The 25,679-nt window shown below is 37.8% G+C and overlaps 2 protein-coding genes across 2 annotated transcripts; both read right to left on the bottom strand.

The window, feature by feature from the left end:
* Positions 1-1,222: 1,222 nt before the first annotated feature.
* On the bottom strand, positions 1,223-2,155 carry LOC136175267 (olfactory receptor 4C16-like). The gene has a single exon (XM_065945584.1). The coding sequence runs from the start codon at positions 2,153-2,155 to the stop codon at positions 1,223-1,225; it is 933 nt and encodes a 310-aa protein (XP_065801656.1).
* A 15,822-nt stretch (positions 2,156-17,977) lies between these two features.
* Positions 17,978-18,892, bottom strand: LOC136175220 (olfactory receptor 4C11-like). The gene has a single exon (XM_065945546.1). The coding sequence runs from the start codon at positions 18,890-18,892 to the stop codon at positions 17,978-17,980; it is 915 nt and encodes a 304-aa protein (XP_065801618.1).
* Between the last annotated feature and the right edge of the window lie 6,787 nt (positions 18,893-25,679).

Below are 25,679 nucleotides of genomic sequence, written 5' to 3'. Positions count from 1 at the left end.
GCATCTCTTTAATACTTATTAACATTGAGCACTTTAACATGCCTGCTGTCCATTTGTACGTCGTCCTTGAAGTGTCTGAAACAGGATTCTTTTCCTTCGCTAAAACTGGCGTGTGTGCTACCTATTCATCCCATTAATTCTCCTTTGGAATTTCCAGAAACCACTATACTTTTTCATGATTCTAGCTTTTCATTTTCAAGAAAGGAAATTCAATATTCATATATGTGTAAATAAACAATTCTTTCTCAAGCATAAATAACTTCTGACTTATCTCATTCAACATATTCAATATATTAATATTTTGAAATTCACTAACATCAACTGTCTACACTCTATCTCCAACCCCACATAAATCTATTTATTTTATAATATATATGCTATATTTATAATAGTCCACCATTATTTTTTCAATATCATGATTGGTATGATTCAAGAGAAACCTTAATATTGTCCCCAAATTAGAAGAAATCATATTAGAAGTACAATGTGCATGTGAACTAAGTCACCTCAGTCATGTGAGGAACACAGTGTAGATTTTATTTAAAATGTTAAACTGAGAAGAAACTTAACAGTGTAAACCTTCTTAAGACTGAAAAAACTGACCTCAGAATGTTAACTTTCCATCTGAGAAGGAAGGGTCTGGCTAAACATATGGTAAAAATTTGGAGTGAACAATAAATAATTGAAAGAAAAAAATGCTATATTGTATACTGTCTCTTACTACATGAAGCTTCTGCAGTTAATTGAATCTAGTATTAATCGGGGGAAGAAAAACTAATTGAAGGGCATTGAATAGATATGATGAAAGAGAGCCTTTTAATAAATGTTGAAAAAACAAAAGACATACTAAGTTGCGTATATAAGAATATAGGGCAAGGTTACATAGGGGCAGAACAGTAGACAGCAAGGGGAAGGAGGGTGGGGAACACATTAGATGAAAACCACAGAGACATTGATACCAGGCAAGCGAGAGACATAGAGACGCAGCATCTAAGCTCCTGGGCCTTAGAGCCTGCTTATACCTACTGTCCTCTCGTCCTCTCCGTAAGACTGACTCAGCGCTAACGAGTATGTATGTGTGTGCACACTGCTTCTCAGCCTTAAGGGCAGGGGCTGTCACGCCCGAAGATGGAATTATACTGACTTCACAATGAGACGAGAATGGTCTCTATGGACTTTTTCTAGGTCAGTTCAAACACTGAATAAATCTTGAAACTTCTATTCATCTTTTGTCATCTGGCATCAACTTCTTACTCCATAACATCCTCAGGGCATTTTTCACTTCTGCATTCCTCAGAGTATAAATCAGAGGGTTGAACAAAGGTGTCCCAATTGTATAAAACACAGCTATCATCTTATCCATGGAGAAGGTGGTAGCCGGGCGAGTGTATACAAATATGCAAGGAACAAAGAACAAGACAACCACGATGATGTGCGAGATGCAGGTGGAGAGGGCTTTTTTCCTCCCCTCAGTGCTGTGGTTTCTCAGAGAGTGCAAGATGACGGCATAGGATAACACCAGCATGACAAAACTCACTGTGCAGATGGCCCCACTGTTGGACACCAAGAGGAAGTTGGTCACATAGGTGTCTGTACAGGCAAGTTTCAACAAAGGCTGCAAGTCACAGAAGTAGTGATCAATTACATTGGGACCGCAGAAAGGCAGACTCAAGACTAGAAAAATCTGAGCTGATGAATGTACGCAGGACCCCAACCAGGCCAGGGACATTAGCACACCACAGACTCGATGACTCATGATGGTCGTGTAGTGTAGAGGCTTACAGATGGCCACATAGCGGTCAACAGCCATGAGGACAAGGATGAAGATCTCTAGGGAGCCAAAGAAATGGAATGTAAAGACTTGGATCATGCACTCACTGAAAGAGATAGCGGCATTCTTCAGAAGGGCATCAGCAATCATCCTAGGAGCTATGGAAGTAGAGAAGCAGGCATCATATACGGATAAGTGGAAAAGGAAGAAATACATTGGACTCCCAAGTGCCCTGCTGGTCTTGATGGTGACAATAATCAGCGTGTTACCCAGCAATATCCCCAAGTAGAAAATCAAGAAAATGACAAACACTATTTTCTTCCTAACAGGATCTTGTGTCAACCCAAGCAGAATAAACTCAGTCACATTATTTTTCAGCTGCATGATTTCATGAAAGAGAACAGATGAGTGCAAAATGATTAATCTGCAAAAAATAAGGAAATAATTCATAGGATGTTACATGATATTTTGAAATACTGCTTTTGGAGGCCATTGTACCTGTGATTTCTTTATGACTCATGTTAACACTTTGTGTGATAATTTTTAATGGTCACTGGAAAGGTTTACTGTGAGTTTCAAATAAGCTTCTGAAAGTAATAATTTCCTATAAGATTTTCTTTTTAGAAAGCTTTCTAAGTTTGATATCATTATTGATTAAATTTTCCAATTTGTTGAATGTATAATTAAGAGATATGTCTTTGTAATTTTTTTCATTTGTTTGTCATTATCAAAAATTTTATGGCACATGTTTGTCATGGTATATCACTTGGGATTTAGGATATACATGACTGCCTATGGAGGTTCATGATGTAAAGTCACACTACACCTTTAACTCTGTTAAAAACATCATACATAAACACTTATGTATCACATCATTGCTATAGATAAAGATATACAATCATATATGTGTATACATATATTTAATACATTCTACCTCTTCCTTGAACTCTTATTCCAATTATTGCAGCTTGAGCAATGGAACAGGAAATATACCCTTTAAATAATCTGCTGTTATCATCTTGAATGTGAAATTTTGTATTAGACAAAAACTAACAATCAGAAATAAACATTATTTCATATGCCATTATCTCATATATCCCAGTTTATCTTTTTTCCAACATCTAAAAACACTATTTAGAATACTCAGAATTCCTGAAGTTGCGGTATTAAATGAAGGATGGTGGGTTATTACTCAAAAGTTAGTATTTTTCTCTTAAGCATCTTAGATCTGGAGTAATTTTGGGTGATGGCTGTGTGTCATCAGATGGTTGGTAAAGGATCCAATCATGGTTTTATTCCCAGGAGAGTTTGTATTGTTCAAGTATCTGAAAAGTTGCGAGTCTCAGAAAAAAGCAAAGAAGGAGAAGCCAGAAGATGTACTTTTAAAAAGAAGCAATGCTGGTTTTCAATAGATATGGTCTTCACTTCTACTCTTCAAATGGATGTTACAAATTTAAAATGACTGTATTTGTTAAAAATAAAGAGATAATCTTTTGACATAGGAGCTAGGAGAGAAGAGCTAAAAGAAAAGCAGGCAGGCAAAGCTGAAAAATGGATAAGGGTGAAACATTATCTAGTTAGCATTAGGCAAATTCTTCCATGCTTAAAGAGCTGTCTTACGGCAGAGGCCACAGGGAGAAGCATTGCTTAATTTAAGGAGGCTCTTTGTCCACTTCCCTCTGACTCAGTTGCCCTAGATGTCCATCTTTAGAGGAAATTCTACACTCACTTTATTTCTTTGTAGAACTTGCCATTCTTTGTGAAAAGTTTAACAGATTGTCCGAAGATTATTTATCACTCAATAGTCCAAGTAAAAGAGTATATAATCTACCCTCGTTGAGCTCCTCACTCTGTCCCCACGATTCCTGATTATCTGACCCACAGACACCTTAGAAAACAGCCGGTCTGGAGTCAAAAAGTGCCCCCAAGGTGCTCATTATTCACGCCATATATATATATATATATATATATATATATATATATATATTTATAGATATGTCGATAAATTAATATTTCTTCTCTTTTCATAGCTTATTAGACATAGAACTGGTGTCTGGTGGAGGGGTCAGGGTAAATAAGACCAAATGTGGAAGAATACTGGCAGGTACAAATATTGATGAAAAGGAAATATTTCTACCCAATATTTCTCAGCAGTGCTCATCCCACGTAAATGGCACATTATCTTTCACCTTAATTATACTTTTCAGGCTCTTCATGGCCATGTTTCTTTCAAAAGGTTTCTGAGAATTAGGTATTCACCCTTTCAAATTAAACCTTTGAAATGTGGAAAGTGCCAATTAAAAGCTCACGATGCTATTTTGGGAGAATATAAGGAGTAATGATTCTATACTGTGATATACAATACTCTGTGCAATGTTGTCACATGGAGATGGAGAAGTTGCTATTCTCCCAAAGCTATGTGACGGTCACTGTCTCCATGAACCTTATGTCTTATTTCTAGGACTCCTAGCTCCTAGTGAGGCTTTATCTTGTCACACTACCTTATATCAACATTATGTATGAACTTTCTTACACTCTGCTGTCTCTAGAATTTGTATTGAAAACAATAACACATGAAATACATTCCTCTATTATTTAATGACAATAATGAGTTTTAACATGTCAAGATTCATTGAGTTCATAAAATCATTTTTTCTCATTTGTGTTCATTTATTTCTTATATTAACAGTAAATCTTAAAAAAAAACCTGTTTCTTTTGCAGAGTTCTGTGGTAAAAAGTGCATTCAAAATAGATATGGAAATATATTAGAAATTTGTGATGGCTAATTTTGTAATTACACCACTAGAGTAAAACATGGAAAATGTTTTTCACCTACCTGCTAGAGGACAGTGAGTAAGTGTCGATTCTGACCATCCCTTTTGGTAGCAACCTGTTTCACAGAGCAGTGAAAAAACGCTCTTCTCTGAATTCCAGGGGGAATATTTTAAGAAATAATGACATAAGGTTTTGGCTTCATAATGTTCTCCCTAAAGTTTTCCCCACTATGCTAGTCAGAAACATCTCATATGTAATAAACAGCTTTCATTTGTCTATTTAGCTTATTAGGAAAACAAGTTAATTTTTCTCATACCCTTTAATCACACATAAACAAGTATTTGGAATTCTTAGCTTCTTCACACTGAACAATCTTACCAGGGAAAAGGAGGAATAAAACAAATGAATGATAGAGAGAATAGGTGAAAAAAAAAGAAAGAAAAAAAAAGAAAGTTATTCATGTAAATCCATGGCTGATTCATGTCAACGTATGACAAAAACCACTACAATATTGTAAAGTAATTAGCCTCCAACTAATATAAATAAATGGGAAAAAAAGGAAAAAAAGAGGATAAGTTAAATAAATTATGGAATGTATAAAAAAAAATAGCTATTCATTAAAGAGAAACTGGGTCATTCAGAAAGAACTCTGCTACCTGCTAGTACCTAAATTATCCTTCCTGGTGTTCTAGCTTAGCAGATCAGAAAACTGTGCTATAATATAGTCAATGAAATGAGATATTTAGATAGGATCACGGACTCAATGGACATGATAATAATGACATAGGGCATGAATTAAGTATTTGAAGTAAAAAAAAAAAAAAGCATAATCTAAACTAATCTTAGCTCTGCCCTTTTTAGCTGCCTGATTTGAGGTAGGCACTCTACACTTCTTAATGTGCAAAATAAGTATAAAAATGATAGTAGTAACTACAGAGACAGCAATTCCCAGGCAGGTTGTCAAGAAGTCTGGGGTCCCCAAGGAGGAGAAAGGGGTCTGGTGCTCTCAAGGAGAAAAGGACAAATGCTTTTTTTCTATACATATTAGTCAATATAACAATGTATCTTGCTTGTTTCTCCTTAAGAGAAATTTCTGAAGAATCTTGTTATCTTAAAATGTATACTATGGGAGTAAATGTATATTATGGGAGTGGATCTGGTAATATATTTCTATTGTTAGTTCTAATCCTGTCATCTTTAAATGTAAATTGTGGGAGTGGGTCTAGTAAGATCTTTACAACCTTGAGACATCCTTTTGATTTATTGCAATAATCAACTGAAAAAGTACCTGACTCCCTTTTCTAAGACTAGCGAGGGGGGTACTCTCCGTCCCCCTCCTGATGTCTGTGTCAGAAGCTCTCTCTGTCTCTTTTCATACTTTAATAAATCTCTGGTACACGAAAGCTCTTTAGGGATCAAGCCTGGTCCCGGTCCTGAAGCTCGATCTTCTTCTTCAGAGATCACGAATCCGACATGGTTCACCATAAGCTCTCACCACCTTATGTCTTTTTAATGAAGCCTAAATGACAAAGTATCTTTCCTTTACAATTAGCTTTAGCTAATATTATTACTATATTATTAGTACTATATAATAAGATTGTTTGTCATCTGTTTTATGGATGAAATAATACCACTTACATAGGTTGCAATCATGCCATGCATACAGCAAGCATTAAAAGTATATTTATTAGTTATTATAAAGTTATTATATTTAAAAATATATCAATTGTATTACAGTAGCTTCTGTATCTTTTCGTTACTTTCCCATTACTGATGCTCTGTTACACATTATGTCAATTATTAAAAATAGTCTGATTCCAGTGATCCTTTGTGTTTTCCATCCCCCTGCTTAAACTCAGCACACTTCATACAGACAAAGGTCGTTCCTAGAATAACATCCACTTTCACTCTTTCTCAAATCTGTCTTCATCCTTATCCTCTCATATTCTGTTACCTTGCAAGGTTCCCAATTTCCTAAGAATAAAGGGAAATCCCTTGGCTCTACATTCATAGCCTTTACACCCATTTTCTACGTTTCATTTCAGGTTGACTGCAACTACATGTGAGATCTATTCAATCATATTAGGCTCGGCCCGCCTGACGTGCGTGTGAGCTGGAGGCCTTGGAGGAGAAGGAGCTGGAGCCCCCAGGTCACCTCAGAGCCGCCGGTCTCTGAGGGGAGACTTCCGGTTCGCACTCCTGACTCTCTACGATCCGAGGGGGCCCCTTTGTTCTTTTTCGCTATCCCTTGTAAACTCTCTGTAATTACATCTAGGGAAGGCACCAGGGACTTGAAACAAGATTTTATTTTGTGTGCTAGAGCTTTCCTTCACCAAGAAACCACAGATTTGCAACAAGTAGTCTGAGGATTAAAATGTATACAAACAATGAGTAGAAATCTCATCTTTTTCTAATTCATTTCCATTTGTTTTGATAACTAATAAAGAGACACTTATTCAGGAAAACATCTCATTAAAATAATTTTTCTTCACTTTTGAGAAAAGTCGCTATCTTTTATTTTCCTAATAGAATTACCAAAAATGGAGACTGGGAAATCCTGCCTAATTTTACCATAATGGAGACAGCCTGATTAAAAATGAAGTCAACAAAAAGGAAGCAGATCCAACCAATAGAAGAGACCCATTTTTATAATAAATTTTCAGCTGTAGAATTCACCCATTTCCAAAAAATTTTACCATCTTTCATTTATTCATTTTATATTATTGCCTTTTTGTGCATGCACGCTTGCTCAGGTGTATCTACTCAGACATGCCTGATTCTTTGCAACCCCCGTGGACTGTAGCCTGCCACTCTTCTGTCCATAGAATTTTCCAAGCAAGAATACTGGAGTGGGTTGCCATTTCCTACTCCATACTGCTTTTTGGCATTCATGTAATAACAAAATAAATCCTAGTAAACTTAGTATCATCTCAAGAACTAAAATATTACCCATAATTAAACATTTTAAACACTTTCCTATCTGCTGTCCACCTCTTCTTAAAAGTAACATTTTAATTTTGTCCTAAAAATAAAACATTTTTATCTATATATATTTTCCCTGGCTTTGAATTTTACAGAACATAGCATCCTATAGGCAGACTTCTTGAAATTGCTTTTATTTTTTTATCCAGCCCTACTATATTTCATTTTGGTTGTTGAATTTAGTTGTAAATTCACTTCCATGGCCTTATCACACTCCATTATGGGATTATTTCAAAATGTGTTTATTCAATATCCAGTCAATAGATATTTGACTACTATGAACAGCAATTATGAACATAAAAATATGTTTCCTATGAGTGTAATTGATAGGTTTCAGGATGTGCCAGTATTAAGATTTACAAAATAATATCATAAATTTCAATAAGGAGTAAGGAGATGCAATCTAGTTATGTGCCAGAAAAGAAGACAAATAGAGTATTTGTGACCAGAGATGAAAACTTTCACAAGATTAGCAAAGAATTAAACAAACTTATGTTCTCTTTTGTTGTTGCCTCAATTAAGAACGTGGATAAAATTATAATCCTCAAAACAACCTGAGTTCATGGCTTACAATATGAGTTTAAAAATGTCAATTCTTAACCTCTTTTTCCTTGTCATTTGTAAGACAATTTTTTCAACACTAACGTGGACCAGAGTCCTGTGAAGGAAAGAAAATTTCTTTGAGGCAGAAAGACTTATTCTTATTTATTAGATATCATTAAAATATGTGATCTATACAATTATATCAGTGGTTTATGATGTTTCTATCAATATGGAAAATATTTATAAAAGTATTTCCATACTCCTGCATGCATACTTCGGTTAAAGACCACTTTTAAAATTTAGGAGAAGAGGCATAATAATGAAGGATCTTTATTAGAGTGTTGCATGATATCATAGTTCTTTGTTCAACTGAATATGGCCTGGGTTCAAAACCCTAACCAAGTAGAATAATATATCCTGTTGTTTAAATGATGAGATGTGTCATATTTACTTTCCCATCGACTTGTTAAACAGCTCTATAAATAGATTAACTTCCAGGACCTTGAGTCCTAAGTAAACCCAATACCTGGTACCATATAATGGTGAGTACTGTCTACAAGTATCTTAACCTATGACAGATTCCTTACACTGAGGGAAGGACTCAGAAAGATAGATTACCTTTATTCTATCACATAAATCAGAAATTCAACATGAGTTGGTGGGCGGGAGGTGAATAGCTGAAGTGTACAGGATCTTTAGGGCAGTGCAAACACTCTTTATGACACTATTGATATAATGATGGATGTATATCAAAAGTATATCATTATACTTTTCTCCAAATTCATGAAATATACAAAAAGAGGAGAGAACCCTAAGGTAAACTATGGACTTTGGGTTATTACGTGTCAATGTAAGTTCATCATTTGTTTGGAACAATCAACTCTAGGAGAAGTTGATAATGGGAGATACTACATATGAGTAGGGGTAGGGTTACATGAGAAACCTGTACATTCCTTTCAACTAAACTGTGAACCTAAAACTGCTCTAAAAATAAAGCCTTTATTAAATTTAATCCAATGATGATACTCCCTGATGTAGAGACTTCTACATGAAAATGCCAGGTGTTTCTCTAGAGTGTAATTTCTTGGAGTCGTGAGCTACATTGAGGCAAGGACTATGACATATTCTTTAGATCCACCTTACTTAGAGATGCCCTGGGGCTCCAGCTCCTGCCTTTGGCTCATGAAGCAGGTCAGGAAAAGTGCATTCTCTGAGGTTACGGCAAGCCGTGGTCACTGCCCCCTCACAATGCAGTCTCTCGGTGTCCATGGATGATGCAGTGCTTTAATTATTCAGAACACTTGGTGCCAAAACTTTATCCACATTAATAGACACTTTGGTTTATCAACTTTCCAATGACAACTTCATTTAGCAACAGTGGTTTCTTGGAAAAAAGCTTTAGACCTGAATCCTACTATCAAGCTACTGAAAATGGCTCCCATAGCAGGCTGCAATTCGCCCAACATAATAAAAGGTTCTCTGAAGACGTTACATCAGCCACCTTGAATGGTGCCTCTGTCTCTAGTGCACTGCGCAGTCAGGGATGGAGACCAAGGCCCCTATCCTTTCTCCCCATCTGTAAGCTCATGCCGACTCTCTGCTTTCACGCAGCGCATCTTCCTAAGATCACTCTTCTCCCACTTCCTGTCACTCAGGGCATGGGCCCAGAGCCATCTTCACATTGGAGACATGGTGTCCCTTTGTGAAGTGTTCTTTGTCTACATACATAGCACCCAAGGCTAACTTTTCAATGTGTAGCCAATTATTTCTCATATTTGAGTATCTTTCAGAAGATTGTTAAATAGGGACTTTGTGAAGTTCAGTTTCATGCTTGGACTTCAGCCAAAATTATTTATCACCTTAATATTCAGCATTTGAAAGGTAGAAGAGCTAAATGCCTACATTAGTGTCATTTGTGACCTCTCTGCCCCTCTGGGACATGACAGCATAATTTACTGCCACGTACAATCTCCATAATGATGCGTCCACAACCCAGTCACAGGATTCAGATTTATTGTTAATACACACGTATGTGCACTCAGTCTGTCAGGCATGTCTGACTCTGCCCCCAAGGACTCCAGTCCTCCAGACTCCTCTGTCCATGGAATTCTTCAGGCAAAAATCCTAGAGTGAGCTGCCATGTCCTACCTCAGGGGTTCTCCTGACCCAGGGATCACAGCCAGGTCTCTTGTCTCCTTCATAAGCAGGCAGATTCTTTATCACTGCGCTCCCAGGAAGCCCTAAGAGAACATTTACTCTCAATATTGGTGAATATTTTAGGTGTGACTCTGAGACAATATCTCCTTATTCATTTCATTTTTTTTCACTTCAGGTTATTGCTGCAAATTAATTAACAAAATTACTCAATAGAACTTTCACAGTTCTGTGATATTTAATTGGGTGTGTGTGCATAAACACACACACACACACACAGAAAACCGTTAAAATATATGACATTTACCTCTAAAAATTTACTTTTTGTTTGGTTTGAAGATTTTTATATAATGATGATCATTGTAAGGGGTGTCTGTGAATTCTAATGAGATATTGGAAAATAGCTACCATAATTGGGCAGGAAGAGGAGAAAGAAAACTTAGGATATAGGATAGATCAGGTTAAAAATGCATGACCTTTAACAGGGAAGGACAATAAGTTCTTCTTGGAACGAACTGAGGGTGGCAGATGCTCTCGGTACAACATCTGGTGCCTACAAATATTTTGAGAATCATCTTTCTGCATTGTTTCTCACCAGGGCATTCTGTAACAGAAATTAGCCTGGTGTTCCCAGATACTGAAATGTGACTGAAGAACTGACAGCTGCCAAGATTTCCATTCTTGCTGTGGGATGTTGGAGAGGGATGCTGGCCCGTTTGAGTATGTAGAGAGACCACTGTAATATCAGCGGTGTGCGGTAAAGTTAACTCATCATGGGTGATCATCTGAACCAGAACTGAGGAACATTTTGTGGTGACCCAGGCTTCTGGGAACATGTGATGAGAACTCCTTCCCCCAACTGGGTCATAAAAATCCATAGTAAAGTGTGCCCTCAGATTAGAGTGGCTTTTGATTAGATTTGAAGTCTTCCGGAATTGACTTTTGGTCATTTTGATGTTATCCGCGGCAAACTCTAACCTCAGGGCCTGCAAGTTCAATATATTTTGGCACTTCTAAAAATTAGCATAAAAACTAATTATTGAATTGTCACTATTGTATTCTAGAATCCTTAACTCCACTTAGGGAACAGAGAAAACTAAAAGGAATGACTAGGACTGACACAGGTTTGAGTGGATTATATTGTGACCTGGGTCTTTGCTAGATCGTCATGCTTTGTGATCTTAATTAATGAGCAATATATTATTCAGAAATTATAGTTTTAGATGTATTTCATTAACTTAATATATATAAGCAAGGCACTGAATTACTGAAGAATCATCATAACATTTGAGAAGAGCACAGAAAGAAGAAGCTACTTCATATTTATTTGAAGATAAAGCAGGGTTGTATGGTATATTGTAATATACTTAGTACCATAATTGGTAAATGATAAAATCACAGTGCAATGACCAGAGGAGAAATATTGATGTTTGAGGGCACTGATTCTGGAGTCAGAATATATGGTCCACATTCTGGCTTCACCGCTCACTTGCTGTACAACCTTGGCTATGTTGCCTCAAGTCTGTGAGAATCAGTTCTCTGATTTGTAAAATAGAGTCTGTATGGCATTATTCTAGTGCCTGGAGAAGGTAGGTGCTGACAATCAATAATAAAAGTAAAAGGGAGAAATATATTTCACATGGAAACACCGTTTAAAAAGAGAAGGAAAAATAAAAAGCCTAAGAAGAACATAGCATTAATGAAGTAGCTCTCTTTTAAGCTCTTTATTTAGCAGGTTATTAAGAGCCAAATGCTGGATAATGAATAAATGGAAAAAAAAAAAAGACAGAAAAAACACAACAGACAAACAAAAAACCCATAAGTTCCCTGAGATCCTGGAAATACTTGAAGTCAAATAATCACTAGTTATAAATCAGGTGCTGCTTTTTCAGGTCTTCTAACTCTTAACTGGAGCTCGTATCAGCAGCTGACACATGGGAAATCAAAACACTGTGACAGAATTCATTCTTTTGGGCATTACGCGGTATCCAGAGCTGCAGAAAATACCCTCTGTCGTCTTTCTAATCATGTCCCTGTCCACCGTTTTGGGAAACCTCCTCATTGTGGTAACCATGGTTACAAGTCAGAGTCTGAGATCACCCATGTATCTTTTCCTTACCTCCTTGTCCGTCATGGATGTCACCTACTCTTCCATCATTGCCCCCAAGTTGACTGTGGACTCCCTCTCTGAGAGCACTACCATCTCCCTGGAAGGCTGCATGGCCCAGTTCTTCAGCTGGGTGATGTGTGTGGCCATCTTCCTCATCCTCATCACTTCCTATGTGGTCACCCTCTGCTCCCTGAAGTCCTGCAGCTCTGAAGGACGGCGTAAAGCCCTCTCCACCTGTGGCTCCCACCTCACTGTGGTCATCACGTTCTTTGTGCCTTGTATGTTTTTGTATGTTAGGCCTGTGGCCACCTACCGCATAGACAAGGTGATGGCCGAGTCTGATTCCATCATCACACCCATGTTAAATCCCTTGATCTACACCCCGAGGATTATGGAGGTGAAATGTGCCATGAGAAAACTGTTGATGAAAATGGGGAGTTTGGTTGGCAAGTGACTGTCATGCTCAGAATATCATGTGTTTCCATTAAAGAGAACTCTGTTCTTTCAGGAATGTGGGGGAAGAAAACTATCCATTCTCCACTAACAACCAGAGAGATTTCTTAAAAATATAAATCTGATTTTGATTGATAGTGTTTGCAGTTTAAGGATTATGATATCTTTCTGCTTTCTGTTCTTCTTTAGCTTCCTATTGCCTTCATAGCTTTTTTCATTTTTCCTTCTTATTTTTAAATTATAATTACATAATGCCCCAGAAAATATCTCAACAGCTTAAGTCAAAATGCGAATAAATGCAATTATTTTAAAAGAAAAACATGAGAAAGGAGAATTGATGGATAAGTTCAATCTAAACAAAATCGTCAAATTTCTTGCTATTATTCCTATTTTTATTATTTTTATTTTTAATTCATTTTCATTAACATAATTCCAATTGGAGTTTGATAGTTCTATCACAAAGCTGGATAACAAACCATCAAGTGCTTCATTATCAGTGATGAGGAAACGTAGCCCTCTCTCAGCAGAACCACTGCTAGATAGGAACGTTTTCTGATGGCTTATTTTTTGTGTGGAAAAAATGAACTTTTTAAAACCACAATTTACTATAAAATTTAGATGCTTTTTTAGGACTCATTCTTACTGACTTTTGAAAGTGCAGTGTACACATTTTAAAATCTCAATGAACCGATTTATTTATAGTTTGTCGGTTATTTGGAATCTCCTTGCCTTCTACTAGAATTTCCTGGTTAATCTTTCCTCTGAATCTCTAATCGCATCCTGAGTGCCTCACCCAACCCCTTGGTGTGCATCAGACATCCTGAGATTTGTCATTTGCCCTCAGGACTTCCCTGGTGGCTCAGTCAGTAAAGCATCTGCCTACAATGCGGGAGACCTGGGTTCGATCCCTGGGTCGGGAAGATCCTCTGGTGAAGAAAATGGCAACCCCCTCCAGTACTCTTGCCTGAAGAATCCCATGGACGGAGGAGCATGGTAGGCTACAGTCCATGGGGTTACAAAGAGTCCAACACAACTGAGGGATTTCACTTCACTTCACTTCTTAGATTCATGAAAGATTTTGCTTCTCTCTCTCTCAAAACAAGCCTTCATCCCACTTAGGTGACTACTTCTCTCCAACTTCTGGTACTAGATGAAGGGTCGTTACCTTAGAGAGCCTTCCTCTGTGACTCTATTCAGTGGTTCTTATACTCTCACCATTAACCTCTATGTCGATGTTCTCATTTTCTTAGTAACAATGACCAAAAGCAAGTTTATTTTGTGCAACTATCCTCTGACTTTTATTACATTCCATGCCGGTCTAGACTGGACACGTCTCCAGGAAGGGATTTTTTTTTTTCTTTTTTTTTGTGCTGGGTCTTCATTGTCTCATGGGTTTCTCTCTAGTAGCAGCTACTGTCTAGTTCCTATGTGTGGGCTTCTCACTGTGGGGACTTCTTTTGTTGCAGACCATGAGGTCTAGAGCTTGTGGGCTTCAGCAGATTCAGTTCATAGGCTCTAGAGCACAGGTTCAATAGTTGTGGTACCTGGGTTTGGTTGCTCTGTGTCACGTGTGACCTTTGCAGATCAGAGATGGAACCCATGACTCCTGCATTGGTAGGTGGATTCTTTACCACTGAGATACTAAGGAAGCCCAGAAGGGGTTTTTATTTATCCTTCCCATGGATTCATTTTTCAATAAATATCTTTTGGATGAATATAAAACACAAGAGCCTATATTTTTCAAATAGCCCAATTCAGATGGTTGAGTCATAAAAAGAAGCAAACACTAAAATTAAAAGTAACTGAAACAAAAAGGCAGAAAGTGAACATTATAATAGAGTGAAAGGAAATGGCAGGAAGTGATTATTTCATGGAAAGTACTTCATGTTGGGCAGTCAGAAAAGGATTCTATTAGCATGCATCTTTTAAACTGACTGGAATTCTATTGATATTACATTAGAAAAAAGATATGAGCTATATTAATATTTTAATACCAATGAGCTGAGTAGTTACAGAAATGGCCAGAAGGAAACAGTCGTGTAAGGATTAATGAGATGAAGATTCTAAAGTGAGAACACTCTAATTCAAGAAACATCATGGTGTTTTTGAGGAAATGTAAAATAACAGAGTGAATGAAACATAGCGATCCAGGCAGAGAGAGGCCAGAAGCAGGATCAAAAATGTATGAGAGACTCAGATCTTGTATGCAATCCTGATACCTCTGAGTTTTTATTCAACCATGGGTAAATAATTTTCCCAGTATATTAAATTTGAATAAACAACAAGAAAAAAGAATGAAAGTTATATTTGGATTATGTCTTATTTACTTAAGATGGCACCACCCTAATGGGAGAAGTAAAGAGGAACTAAAGAGCCTCTTGTTGAAAGTGAAAGAAGAGAGTGAAAAAGCTCTCTTAAAACTCAACGTTGAAAAAAAGAAGATCATCGCATCTGATCCCATCACTTCACGGAAAATAGATGGAGGAAAAATGGAAACAGTGACAGACTTTATTTCCTTAGGCTCCAAAATCGCTGCAGATGGTGACTGCAGCCATGAAATTAAAAGATGCTTGTTCCTTGGAAAGAAAGCTATGACAAATCTAGAGAGCATATTAAAAATCAGAGATGTCACTCTGAAGACAAAGGTCTGTGTAGTCAAAGCTAGGGTTTATCTTGCAGTCATGTATGGATATGAGAGTTGTACCTTAAAGATTGAGTGCCGAAAACTTGATACTTTTGAACTGTGGTGTTGGAAAAACTCTTGAGCATTCCTGAGATGGCAAAGAGATCAAACCGATCAATCCTAAAGGAAATCAGTTTTGAATACTCATTGGAAGGACTGATGCTGAAGCTGAAGCTCCAATACTTTGACCACCTGATGCAAGAAGCTGACTCATCGGAAAAGACCCTGATGCTGGGAAAATTTGAGGGCAGGAGGAGAAGGGGGTGACAGAAGATGACATGGTTGAATGTCATCATCAACTCAATGGACATGAGTTAGAGAGAACTCTGGAAGATAGTAAAGGATGAGGGAGTCTGACATGGGGTTACAAAGAGTCAGACAGGACTGAGCGATTGGACAATAACAACTTAAGAACCAGTAACAACAACAACAACAACAAAAAAGAACCAGTCACACTTAATGTAAACTTATTAAGACCAGGGGCGTCCCTGACAGCTCAGCTGGTAAGGAAACTGCCTGCAATGCAGCAGACCCCAGTTCATTTCCTGGGTTGGGAAAATCCCCTGGAGAAGGAATAGGCTACCCACTCCAGTATGCTTGGATTTTCCTGGTGGCTCATATGGTAAAGAATCCACCTGCAATACAGGAGACCCAAGTTCAATTCCTGGGTTGGGAAGATCCCCTGGAGAAGGGATAAGCTACCCACTCCAGTCTTCTTGGGCTTCCCTAGGGGCTCAGCTGGCAAAGAACCAGCCTGCAGTGCAGGGGTCCTGGCTTCAATCCTTGGGGAGGTCCCCTGGAGGAGGCATGGCCACCCTCTCCAGTATTCTTGCTTAGAAAATCCCCATGGACCGAGGAGCCTGGAGTCCATGCAGAGAGTCAGACGTGACTGGGCAACTAAGCATAGCACAGCATAGGATCAAACGGAGATGCTTTAAAAGTGGAACTTCAGACATAAAAGTAGATAAATGGGGGGGGGGCGGTTATTTGGAGGGAGCGTATAGCAAGTTTACAACTTGTGAATATGGTATTAAAGGCTCTGACAGATGTCATTTTTGTTCTTATGTTTTTTTCCTGTCACTACTTTTTATATTAGAGCTATTGGGGATCTTAGGTGCAACATACTAACATTTTGTCTTCACTTGACAGAAATGGTTTCCGTAAAGCAATACTTAAGTACTTGAGTATTAAATGATATTAAATATCACAAAATAATACTCTTGGTGCCAATTTGAATTGGAATTATAAGCTCAGGCTCTAAAATAGCATGACAGTACTTAATCATGAGATTATATAGTGGTTGTGGTAGTGGGAGTGGTGAGTGAACATTATTTATATATTAAGCTATCTTCAAATACACATTTTTTAATAACCTTATATAAAATAAAAGATCCAATTTTGAGAAGTGCTAAGCTTTCAATTTCAGGTTCTTCCCAGAATCCTGAAACTTGAGTTTTCAGATGTTATGGTGAAGCAAAATTTTTAAAAAAATTCTTCTTTCCTGTACACAGATAAATATAACAGAGAAAATTTAATGGTATGGGAAGAGCCTGAAACTTCATTATTTCCTGCAAATGTTCATATTCCCAAAAGTGATTCTCAAAGCATAAGGAAGATGAAGCGCCTTCTCTCCTACTTGGGTAAAATGACCACTTCCTTTACTTGTCCTCCCTTTATAAAGCACCTTTTCTGTCCTCCCTCCTGCCCTTTACCCTCCCTTCTGCACATTCATGCTGCCAAACTCTGATTTCCTCTTCCCTCTCCTTTATGAAGAGCAATGTGGAAGACTCTGAAGGGCAATTGATTGACTGGCTGTTGTTTCCTATTGAGCCAAATATAAGACCCTTCATCTTCTTAACTATTCACGATATTTTAAGAGGTTTTTCAGGGATGGTCTCAGTTTTCAGTGATAGTTCCAGCTTTTATAGGAGTTTGAGGGTCATCAGTGTAGATACACTAGTGAGGTGGATTCAGGCACTGATTTCCGGAATAACATTTTCTCAGAGAATCTTCTCTAACCGTTAGGTTGTCAAGAGAGAAACTGTGATTGTAGAGTACCAGTCCCCTGTGGATAAGCTCTTATGACCACCTTCATAAGATCTAAAATAAAATCTAGAAAAAGAATCAATGTGCACACATACACACACACACGCACACATAAACACACACACACACACACACACACACACACACACACACACACTGTCAGTCCACTTCTCTCTGAAGAAATATTTGTGCAAGAAACTAAATTATCATGTGAATATTGTCTGATGTTGATAGAATTAAAGTAAGAGTCATCAACGGTTGTTCAAAATTGTTATGGATTTTATTTTCTAATGCAAGCCTCTCAGAATGAGGATACTGTGTATCTCTGTCCTTATATCCTTGTATTTCTCTACTCTTGCTTCTGGACAAAAATATGCTATCTCTTCTGTCCATAAAGCAGAACTAAATCTTTAAGGAAATATACACAAGGATTCCTCTATATACACTTATCAAGTGAAGTCATGCTTTGCTACACCATAACATTTTCATGGCATTTTTCACTTCTTCATTCCGTAGTGTATAGATCAGCAGGTTAAGTAAGGGTGTCCCAATTGTATAAAACACAGCCACCATCTTGTCTATTGGAAATGTGGTTGGTGGGCGTGTGTATATGAATATACATGGGCCAAAAAATATGACAACCACAGTGAAGTGGGAGGTGCATGTAGAAAGGGCTTTTCGCCTTCCTTCTGCACTGTGGTTTCTCAGGGAGTGTAATATGACAACATAAGAAATAAACAGGATTATGAAACTCACCATACATATGGCCCCACTGTTAGAAACAACAAGCAAATTTATCACAGAAGTGTCCATGCAGGCAAGTTTCAACAAGGGCTGCAAATCACAGAAATAGTGGTCAATCACATTAGGGCCACAGAAGGGCAACCTCAAAACAAGGAAAATCTGTGCTGACGAGTGAATACAAGATCCCACCCAGGCTAGAATCACCAGTCCACCACAGAGGTGCCGGCTCATGATGGTTGTATATCGCAAGGGTTTGCAGATCGCTATGTAGCGATCAAAGGCCATGAGGATGAGCACAAAGATCTCCATGCATCCAAAGAAATGGACGGCAAAGACCTGGGTCATGCACTCACTGTAGGAAATGGTTTTCTCTTGAGAAAGGACATCCACAATTAACCTGGGGGCTGTGGTTGTGGAGAAGCAGGCATCAGCAAAGGACAGATAGAACAGGAAGAAATACATGGGACTCCCAAGTGTCCTGCTTGTCTTAATAGTCACTACAATAAGAAAGTTCGCCAACAGTGTTGCAAGGTATAGGATCAAGAAGACTCCAAATATCACTTTCTGCTTTTCCGCATCCTGTGTCAAGCCAAAGAGAATGAATTCAGTCACACTCTTATTCACTGACATGGTAATGACTGTAGACGAGATCTAGGTGACAAAGGTTTAATCTGCAGAAAGAAGAAAAGAACAGACATCTTGCGAAGATAAGTGGACTGAATTCTGAAGTCCTAGTTTATGCTGCATGCTCTGTTGGTTCCAAATGCCTTTAATCCCATATGAATGTCTGGAAATCTACACATGTCCTATTCTCACCCAGATCTATCTATGATTCAGAAGTTAGCAGCCTTGGATCAAAGTTTTTGCATTTTGAGAATACAGAATGAATGGCCTTTAAAATTTTTTATTCCAACCAAGATCACGAACTCCAGAACTAGTACTTTCCTTGGACAAATGACTTCAACACTTTGAAATTTAGCCTTCTGACAAGAAATGGGGTGCAAACACTTGCCATATCTTATTCTGAGTTTTCCTGAAAATTTAAAGCTGATTTTGTACCCACATAGACATCAATATACACAGGTATATTCCAGGCATTATATATCTTTTCTATGTTCTTTAAAATCTAAATAGCACTATTTCAATACTAAGTGTTAATACTATTAGAGGCCCTGCTGAAGAAACCATTCTTAGTTTGGTTCATTTTTGTGTCTATTATACCTGACTCCACTGGAGTCTTGGTTGAAGTATGCTTTGACAATTTTTACCTGCGCTTCTTGTGTTCTAGATGTCAGGTTCACTGATGGTCATAATATAACAAATGCATGGATAATACACTAAGGTTTCTATAATTTGGGAAACTATTATTTGCCCTCTCGACTATACTCCTGAACTTACCCCATTAAAGTACTAAGCCTTTCTGCCTATGGATTTGACTTGTTAAATTTCCAATATGTGTATAATCTAATATATGATCTTACTTACACATGTCTCTCTTTACTCTAAATTTTCCAGAGTATTTTGCTAAAAATATTGTTTGAAAAAAACCCTGCAATTCCAATATACAGTAATACAATTTTTCTATTTCAGATATTTGTTAACATCATATATAGTTTGAATGAATTCATCATTGTAGTGTAGTTTCTGACTTTCACTTAGAATTATTATAACAATTTTCACATTAATATGTGAAATTTCACAATAATTTCCATAGTTTAATTATTGACTTAATGATATAATGATATATAAAACTTTAGAATATTGCAGAAAAATTAATGCACATACAAGCAAAGTAAAGAAAGGTTATTGTATTATCTCATTTGGTTAGTAAAAATGTATTTTTATTACACGTATATCAAATTATATTACAAGTCACATTTTATTTTTTACCACATCTTTATGAAAACATATGGTCCTGAGTATCTTTTATCTTTTGTTGTCTTATATTTTGTAATTTTGGTATTTTATTTACCATTAATATTAATCTAGCAAAATGATATTTCTTAGTAAAGAATACAGTTGATGGAGTCAGTTTGTCTGGGTTCAAATCCCAGATTCACTATTTACTATTTGCTAGTAAACTAGTTATTAGTTTACTAGAGATAATTATGGTTACTATGCAGTTAAAATGAAGAAGCAGGTGGCTCATAGTAAGTAAGAACTATGTAAGTCTCAGTCTCTACTACTTGTACTTTTATGACTTTGCTTCTTTTCTTCTTATGAGACCTTGTTCTTTTTTATAAAATACAAACTGTCAATTTTCCCATTTTAATGTAGTCTATATTTTGAAAAAACTTTAAAATAGTAATACAGTATCCACTCACCTTCCATAATTCCATAATTATCTTTCACTTTAAACATTGAATTGAAATTATTTGGATTTATTGTGAGGAATGTGGAAAACATCCTCCCTGTTCCTAAAAGTTTAATATGAGTTTTAAGGTACTTGGAGATAAGATCACTAATTATGTAAGTCATCATACCACTGGTGTTATAAGAGTAGAAACCATCTACAGAGATAAAAGTACAAATTCCTAAATAGTACATTAGTCAGTGAAAAATTCAGAATTTTTTAAAGAGATGAACTTTAACTGAAGAAAGTCAGGTTTTAAATCAGGTCTAAGAGGTGAGTTAGCATAGAATCTGAGGCCACACTACCTAGATTCACACTCCACCTGCTGCCTATGAGGGTGTAATATTTAATAAATTCCTTGATTCTGTGCATTTCATTTTCTCCAGCTGTGAAAATATGTGATAAAGCAATCTACCTTTCAAGATTGCTATGAAGGTTGGATAATTCAGAATGTGCAAAACATATGGAAGATGTGGGTATGTGGTACCTTCAAGTGCAGTGGTTACTTCCATTATGATTATGAGTGTTAGCTTTCCAAGAGGGATTGTTCATTTTTCAAAGATACCAACTCCAAATTTTTATTTACCTATAAAACAACTGCACAACTGTTTCAAACATTAAGTTCCCTTTCTAAGTAGCTGAAATCATATCAGCACTGTGTATCACACCAGTTTTCTCATGGTGACCAGAAGTTAGGAATGATGCTTTCAGAAATTTTAATATGTACCTAAATATAAATAAACAAAAGTACACAACACATTCAGTAATACGGGCCCCTGATAAGAGAAAAGTAGAAGGAACATAGGCCCTTGGATGTGAAAAAGTCTAGAATCCAGAGATAAAATTCAGAGGAGTGAGGGCTTTGGAAGAAGAGAGGAAAGCAATATTTTAATGGACAGGATTCTGCTGCTGCCAAGTCACTTCAGTCATTCAGTCATGTCCGACTCTGTGCGACCCCATAGATGGCAGCCCACCAGGCTCCCCTGTCCCTGGGATTCTCCAGGCAAGAACCCTGGAGTGGGCTGCTGTTCCCTTCTCCAATACTTGAAAGTGAAAAGTGAAAGTGAAGTCGCTCAGTTGTGTCCAACTCTTCATGACCCCATGAACTGTAGCCTACCAGCTTCCACTGTCCATGGGATTTTCCAGGCAAGAGTACTGGAGTGGGTTGCCATTGCCTTCTCCAAATGGACGTGATAAGGCAAATATTTTATCAAGCAAATAAAAAGAAAATCAAACCAAAACTTTTAGTTTAGTTGGATTACTCTGATTCTGGGAAATACTGAAGGCAAAAAGAGGAGAGGGTGGCAGAGAACAAGATGGTTAGATAGCATCACTGACTTAATGGACATGAATTTGAACAAAGTCCAGGAGATCATGGAGGGAAGAGAGGCCTGATATGCTGAAGTCCATGGAGTGGCAAAGAGTCAGACATGATATAGCGCCTGAACAACAACAAAGTCATAGTAGAAAAGCTTCGAAAACTAGGTTTTCTACCTAGTGAAAGGCCATGAAAACAAGAATGTATTGTTTGAATATGTTTTTTTGGGAATATATAAAATGTAGAGGCCTAAAAAGATGTGAACAGCTTTTATTATGACTTATTCGTTACCTAAGAACAGAAATAACTAAGTTGTTTAACAAAATTGTCATTAAAAAAAATCCAATTGGAGTGTAAGCTCATCTGCAATGAAATGTCTACCTTCTTGAAGATATGCAGCTTCCAGGGGAGATATGTCTTTCTATTCCCTACACTAAGAAACTGAGTGGGAGGCATACAAGTTGATCCTTTGTGGTCCCAACGAAATAAAGTCTGGACCCTCAGTGACCCCAGATATGATTCATTGGTGACTTTGGATTTCTTACTTCCTTCCCTGGAGAAAGGAATAGCTACCCAGTCCAGTATTCTGGCCTGGAGAATTCCATGGACTGTATAGTCCATGGGTTGCAAAGAGTCGAACATGACAGAGCAACTTTCACTTCTTAGCGAGGGATCTTAAATGCTCCTTTTTGATTAGTCTCATGCAAAACAACAAAATTAAATATATCTTTTTAAAATTTAATAGGATCATGTGCTGTCATTGTTATCATTTTTAAGGCTTTATTTTTTATAGCAGTTTTAGGTTCACAATAAAATTAAGAGAAAGGTTCAGAGATTTCCCATAGAGTTCCTGCCCCAACACATATATAACCTCCACCCCATTATCGACTATCCCACCAGAGCGGTGCGTTTGTTATACTGCCGAAGCTACATGGACACACTGCCGTCACCTGAAGTCCATGGTTTACCATGGGGCTCACTCTTGGCGGTGGACATTCTATGGATTTGAATAAATGTGCGATGATGTGTGTCTATTACTATAATATTATAGAGAATATGTTCACTGCCCTAAAACGTGATCATTTTTATATTTCTAAAACATGGAACATATTAAGTCTTTTCACAGAGTGCTTAATTTTCATTCAATTCTAAATAAAATGTCTCACACAAAAATTTAGTGGATGAAAAGGAACACTTTGAGTGAGATCTCTCTGTGTGTTTTGATTGTAAGAATTATTAGCTCCTACATACCATTAAGTCAGGCTGATATTTCATAAACATCAGTTTAACAAATGGTCGTCTAGTGGTTAAGACTCCATGCTCCCGGTGCAGGAGGCACAGGTTCAGTCCCTGGTCAGGGAACTAAGATCCTGCATGCCATTAGACAAGGCCAAAGGAAAAAAGAAAGAAAAGGAAACATGAACATTTTAAAGACATGACACCTCATAAATGCAGTAAAGTGATTACTGTGGTTTTCAAGAACAATGACTGAGATACTCACTGTGGCTCTCAGAGTCCTCTAACTCAGTGCTTCTGCTTCTACATGCAGCAGCCCAGCCTGGCTCTGTCAAATCACGTGCTTGCTAATGGTTGTCCATTTTAAAGGGCATGTTTGCACGTGCACGCGCGCGCGCGCACGTGTGTGTGTGTGTGTGTGTGTGTGTGTGTATTTACTGAATTATGCAATCCTTTCAGATTTGCTTTAATATTTTTTGTTCATTTGATTTTGCCATCTCATAAGGCAAGTTCATGTGTTGAGTTTTTTTTAATTTTTATTGGAGCAGAGTTGGTTTACAAAGTTGCATTATTTTCTGCTATATGAGAAGACTATAATTCCAAAAGATATATGCACCCCAATGTGTATTGCAGCACTTTTTACCATAGTTAGGACATGGAAGCAGTCTCCATCAACGGAGGAATGGATAAATAAGATGTGGCACATATACACAATGGAATATTACTCAGCCATAAAAGGATCAAAACTGTGCCATTTGCAGAGATGTGGATGGGCCTAGAGACGGTCACACAGAGGCACGTTCATACTATTCTATTTTGTTTACTTCAGGTTAAGCTGGGAGGCAGGATTTAGCAGAGAATAGTCAGAGAGGAACCTGTACTGGAACTGAAGCATTTGTGCTCCATGGCAATTCTTGCTAACACTCTGCTCCACACAGTTACATAAAATATCAGTCTCCAGCCATCCAGGAGGAGCCAGCATAAGGCCAGAAAATCCTAAGCAGGTAAAGAAGTAAACCTCTGACATGTTCAGTGCATGTCCTGACTAGTAAATGAGTGCAAACTTCCAGATGGGTCAAAGAAAGAGATCAGCATTTTAGATGTATATCTGAAAAATAATAGTAAGGAGTAAGGGATAGAGAGATTAGAGAATGGTGGGAGAAATCAGAGCAAAAGGGGAAATTTTGATTGTGGGAAAGAGCCAGAAAGAGAAGAAGAATCAGGGGATGAAACAGGGCAAATCTCACTAGACAAGGGTGAGCAAAGACCCATGTTAGGGATAAAAAGTAGTTTATCCCAGGGTTTCACTAGAAAGTTGATCTTTCTCTTTTCCAGTCCTCATATTATCCCTTACTCCAATCCCAGTAAGAGAATGCAATTTGGGGCTGTAAGGAGGGGTGATGGTGTGTCCTGGACAGAAAATGCTAGTGTAATTATTAGGACAACAAGTATCACAACATCACCAATATCAGTGCATATCCACTGCGCATCATTCATCCGCGCCCTTGTTCTTTTCCTACACCTTCACTTACCCCAATTAAAGAGAGATTGTTGCTGTGTGTCATAGCAAGGATTGTCAAGGATCTTGAAAACCCAGGTGTGTAGAAAGTGAAGCCCAATTTCATACTCTGTCCCAGAAACATCAGCCCTGGCCATAAACTTTGAGTCAGGTGCTCCCCAAGGTAGAAACTTCTGCCAAGCTGGTCTTGACTCAGTGTGTTGCATCCTCTGTGGGCAGAGATGCCTTTGGGAGGTAGTTCAGCTGTGTGCTGAGACCAGGGAAGGCCTAGGAAGCCCAAACCACCATATTCTTCATTGGGAGAAACACTCCCCAGGAGCACTATCATTTGTTAGAAGATACACTGAGTACAGATTCCAAGAGATCAGTGTTTAGGGCTCAGATGGTAAAGAATCCGCCTGCAATGCAGGAGACCTGGGTTCAATATCTGGGTTGAGAAGATCTCCTGGAGGAGGGCATGGCAACCCACTCAAATATTCTTATCTGGAGAATCCCACGGTCAGAGGATCCTGGTGGTCCACAGTCCATGGGGTCACAAAGAGTCAGACATGACTGAGAGGCTAAGTACAGCACAGAAGAAAATACTTCAGACAGATCAAGAAACTTACCTCTTTTCTTACAACCAAACAGATGACTTCCAACAGAGTGTACTTTTCATATCTTCAACTCTCATTTACTTAGAAGGTGAATTATGTGATGCTTGAATAAAACACATAAACTATACTTCACTGAGATTTATCATTGCCGTCTATCACAAGTGAGGATGGGATGTAAAGAGTTTATGGAGAAGGGAACACTTCATGTAGCCATAATTCACACAGCTCCTTTCTGGAAACACTGGGTCAGACAGAACAGCAAGGTCTGTAGTGGAGCAGAGAGGGTGCCCTGAAAATGAAGTGAATTTCTTACTTCCGTTCTTGGAAACTTAATTGGAGTAAGCTCTTCCTACACTCTGTAATATGTGTGGATAACTACTCTTATTCACGTTACA

The sequence above is a fragment of the Muntiacus reevesi genome, chromosome 9 (genome assembly GCF_963930625.1).
Source record: "Muntiacus reevesi chromosome 9, mMunRee1.1, whole genome shotgun sequence".
NCBI classification, from domain to species: Eukaryota; Metazoa; Chordata; class Mammalia; order Artiodactyla; family Cervidae; genus Muntiacus; species Muntiacus reevesi.
The sequence above is the reverse complement of the archived record's forward strand: the minus strand, read 5'-3'. Positions and strand labels throughout refer to the sequence as shown.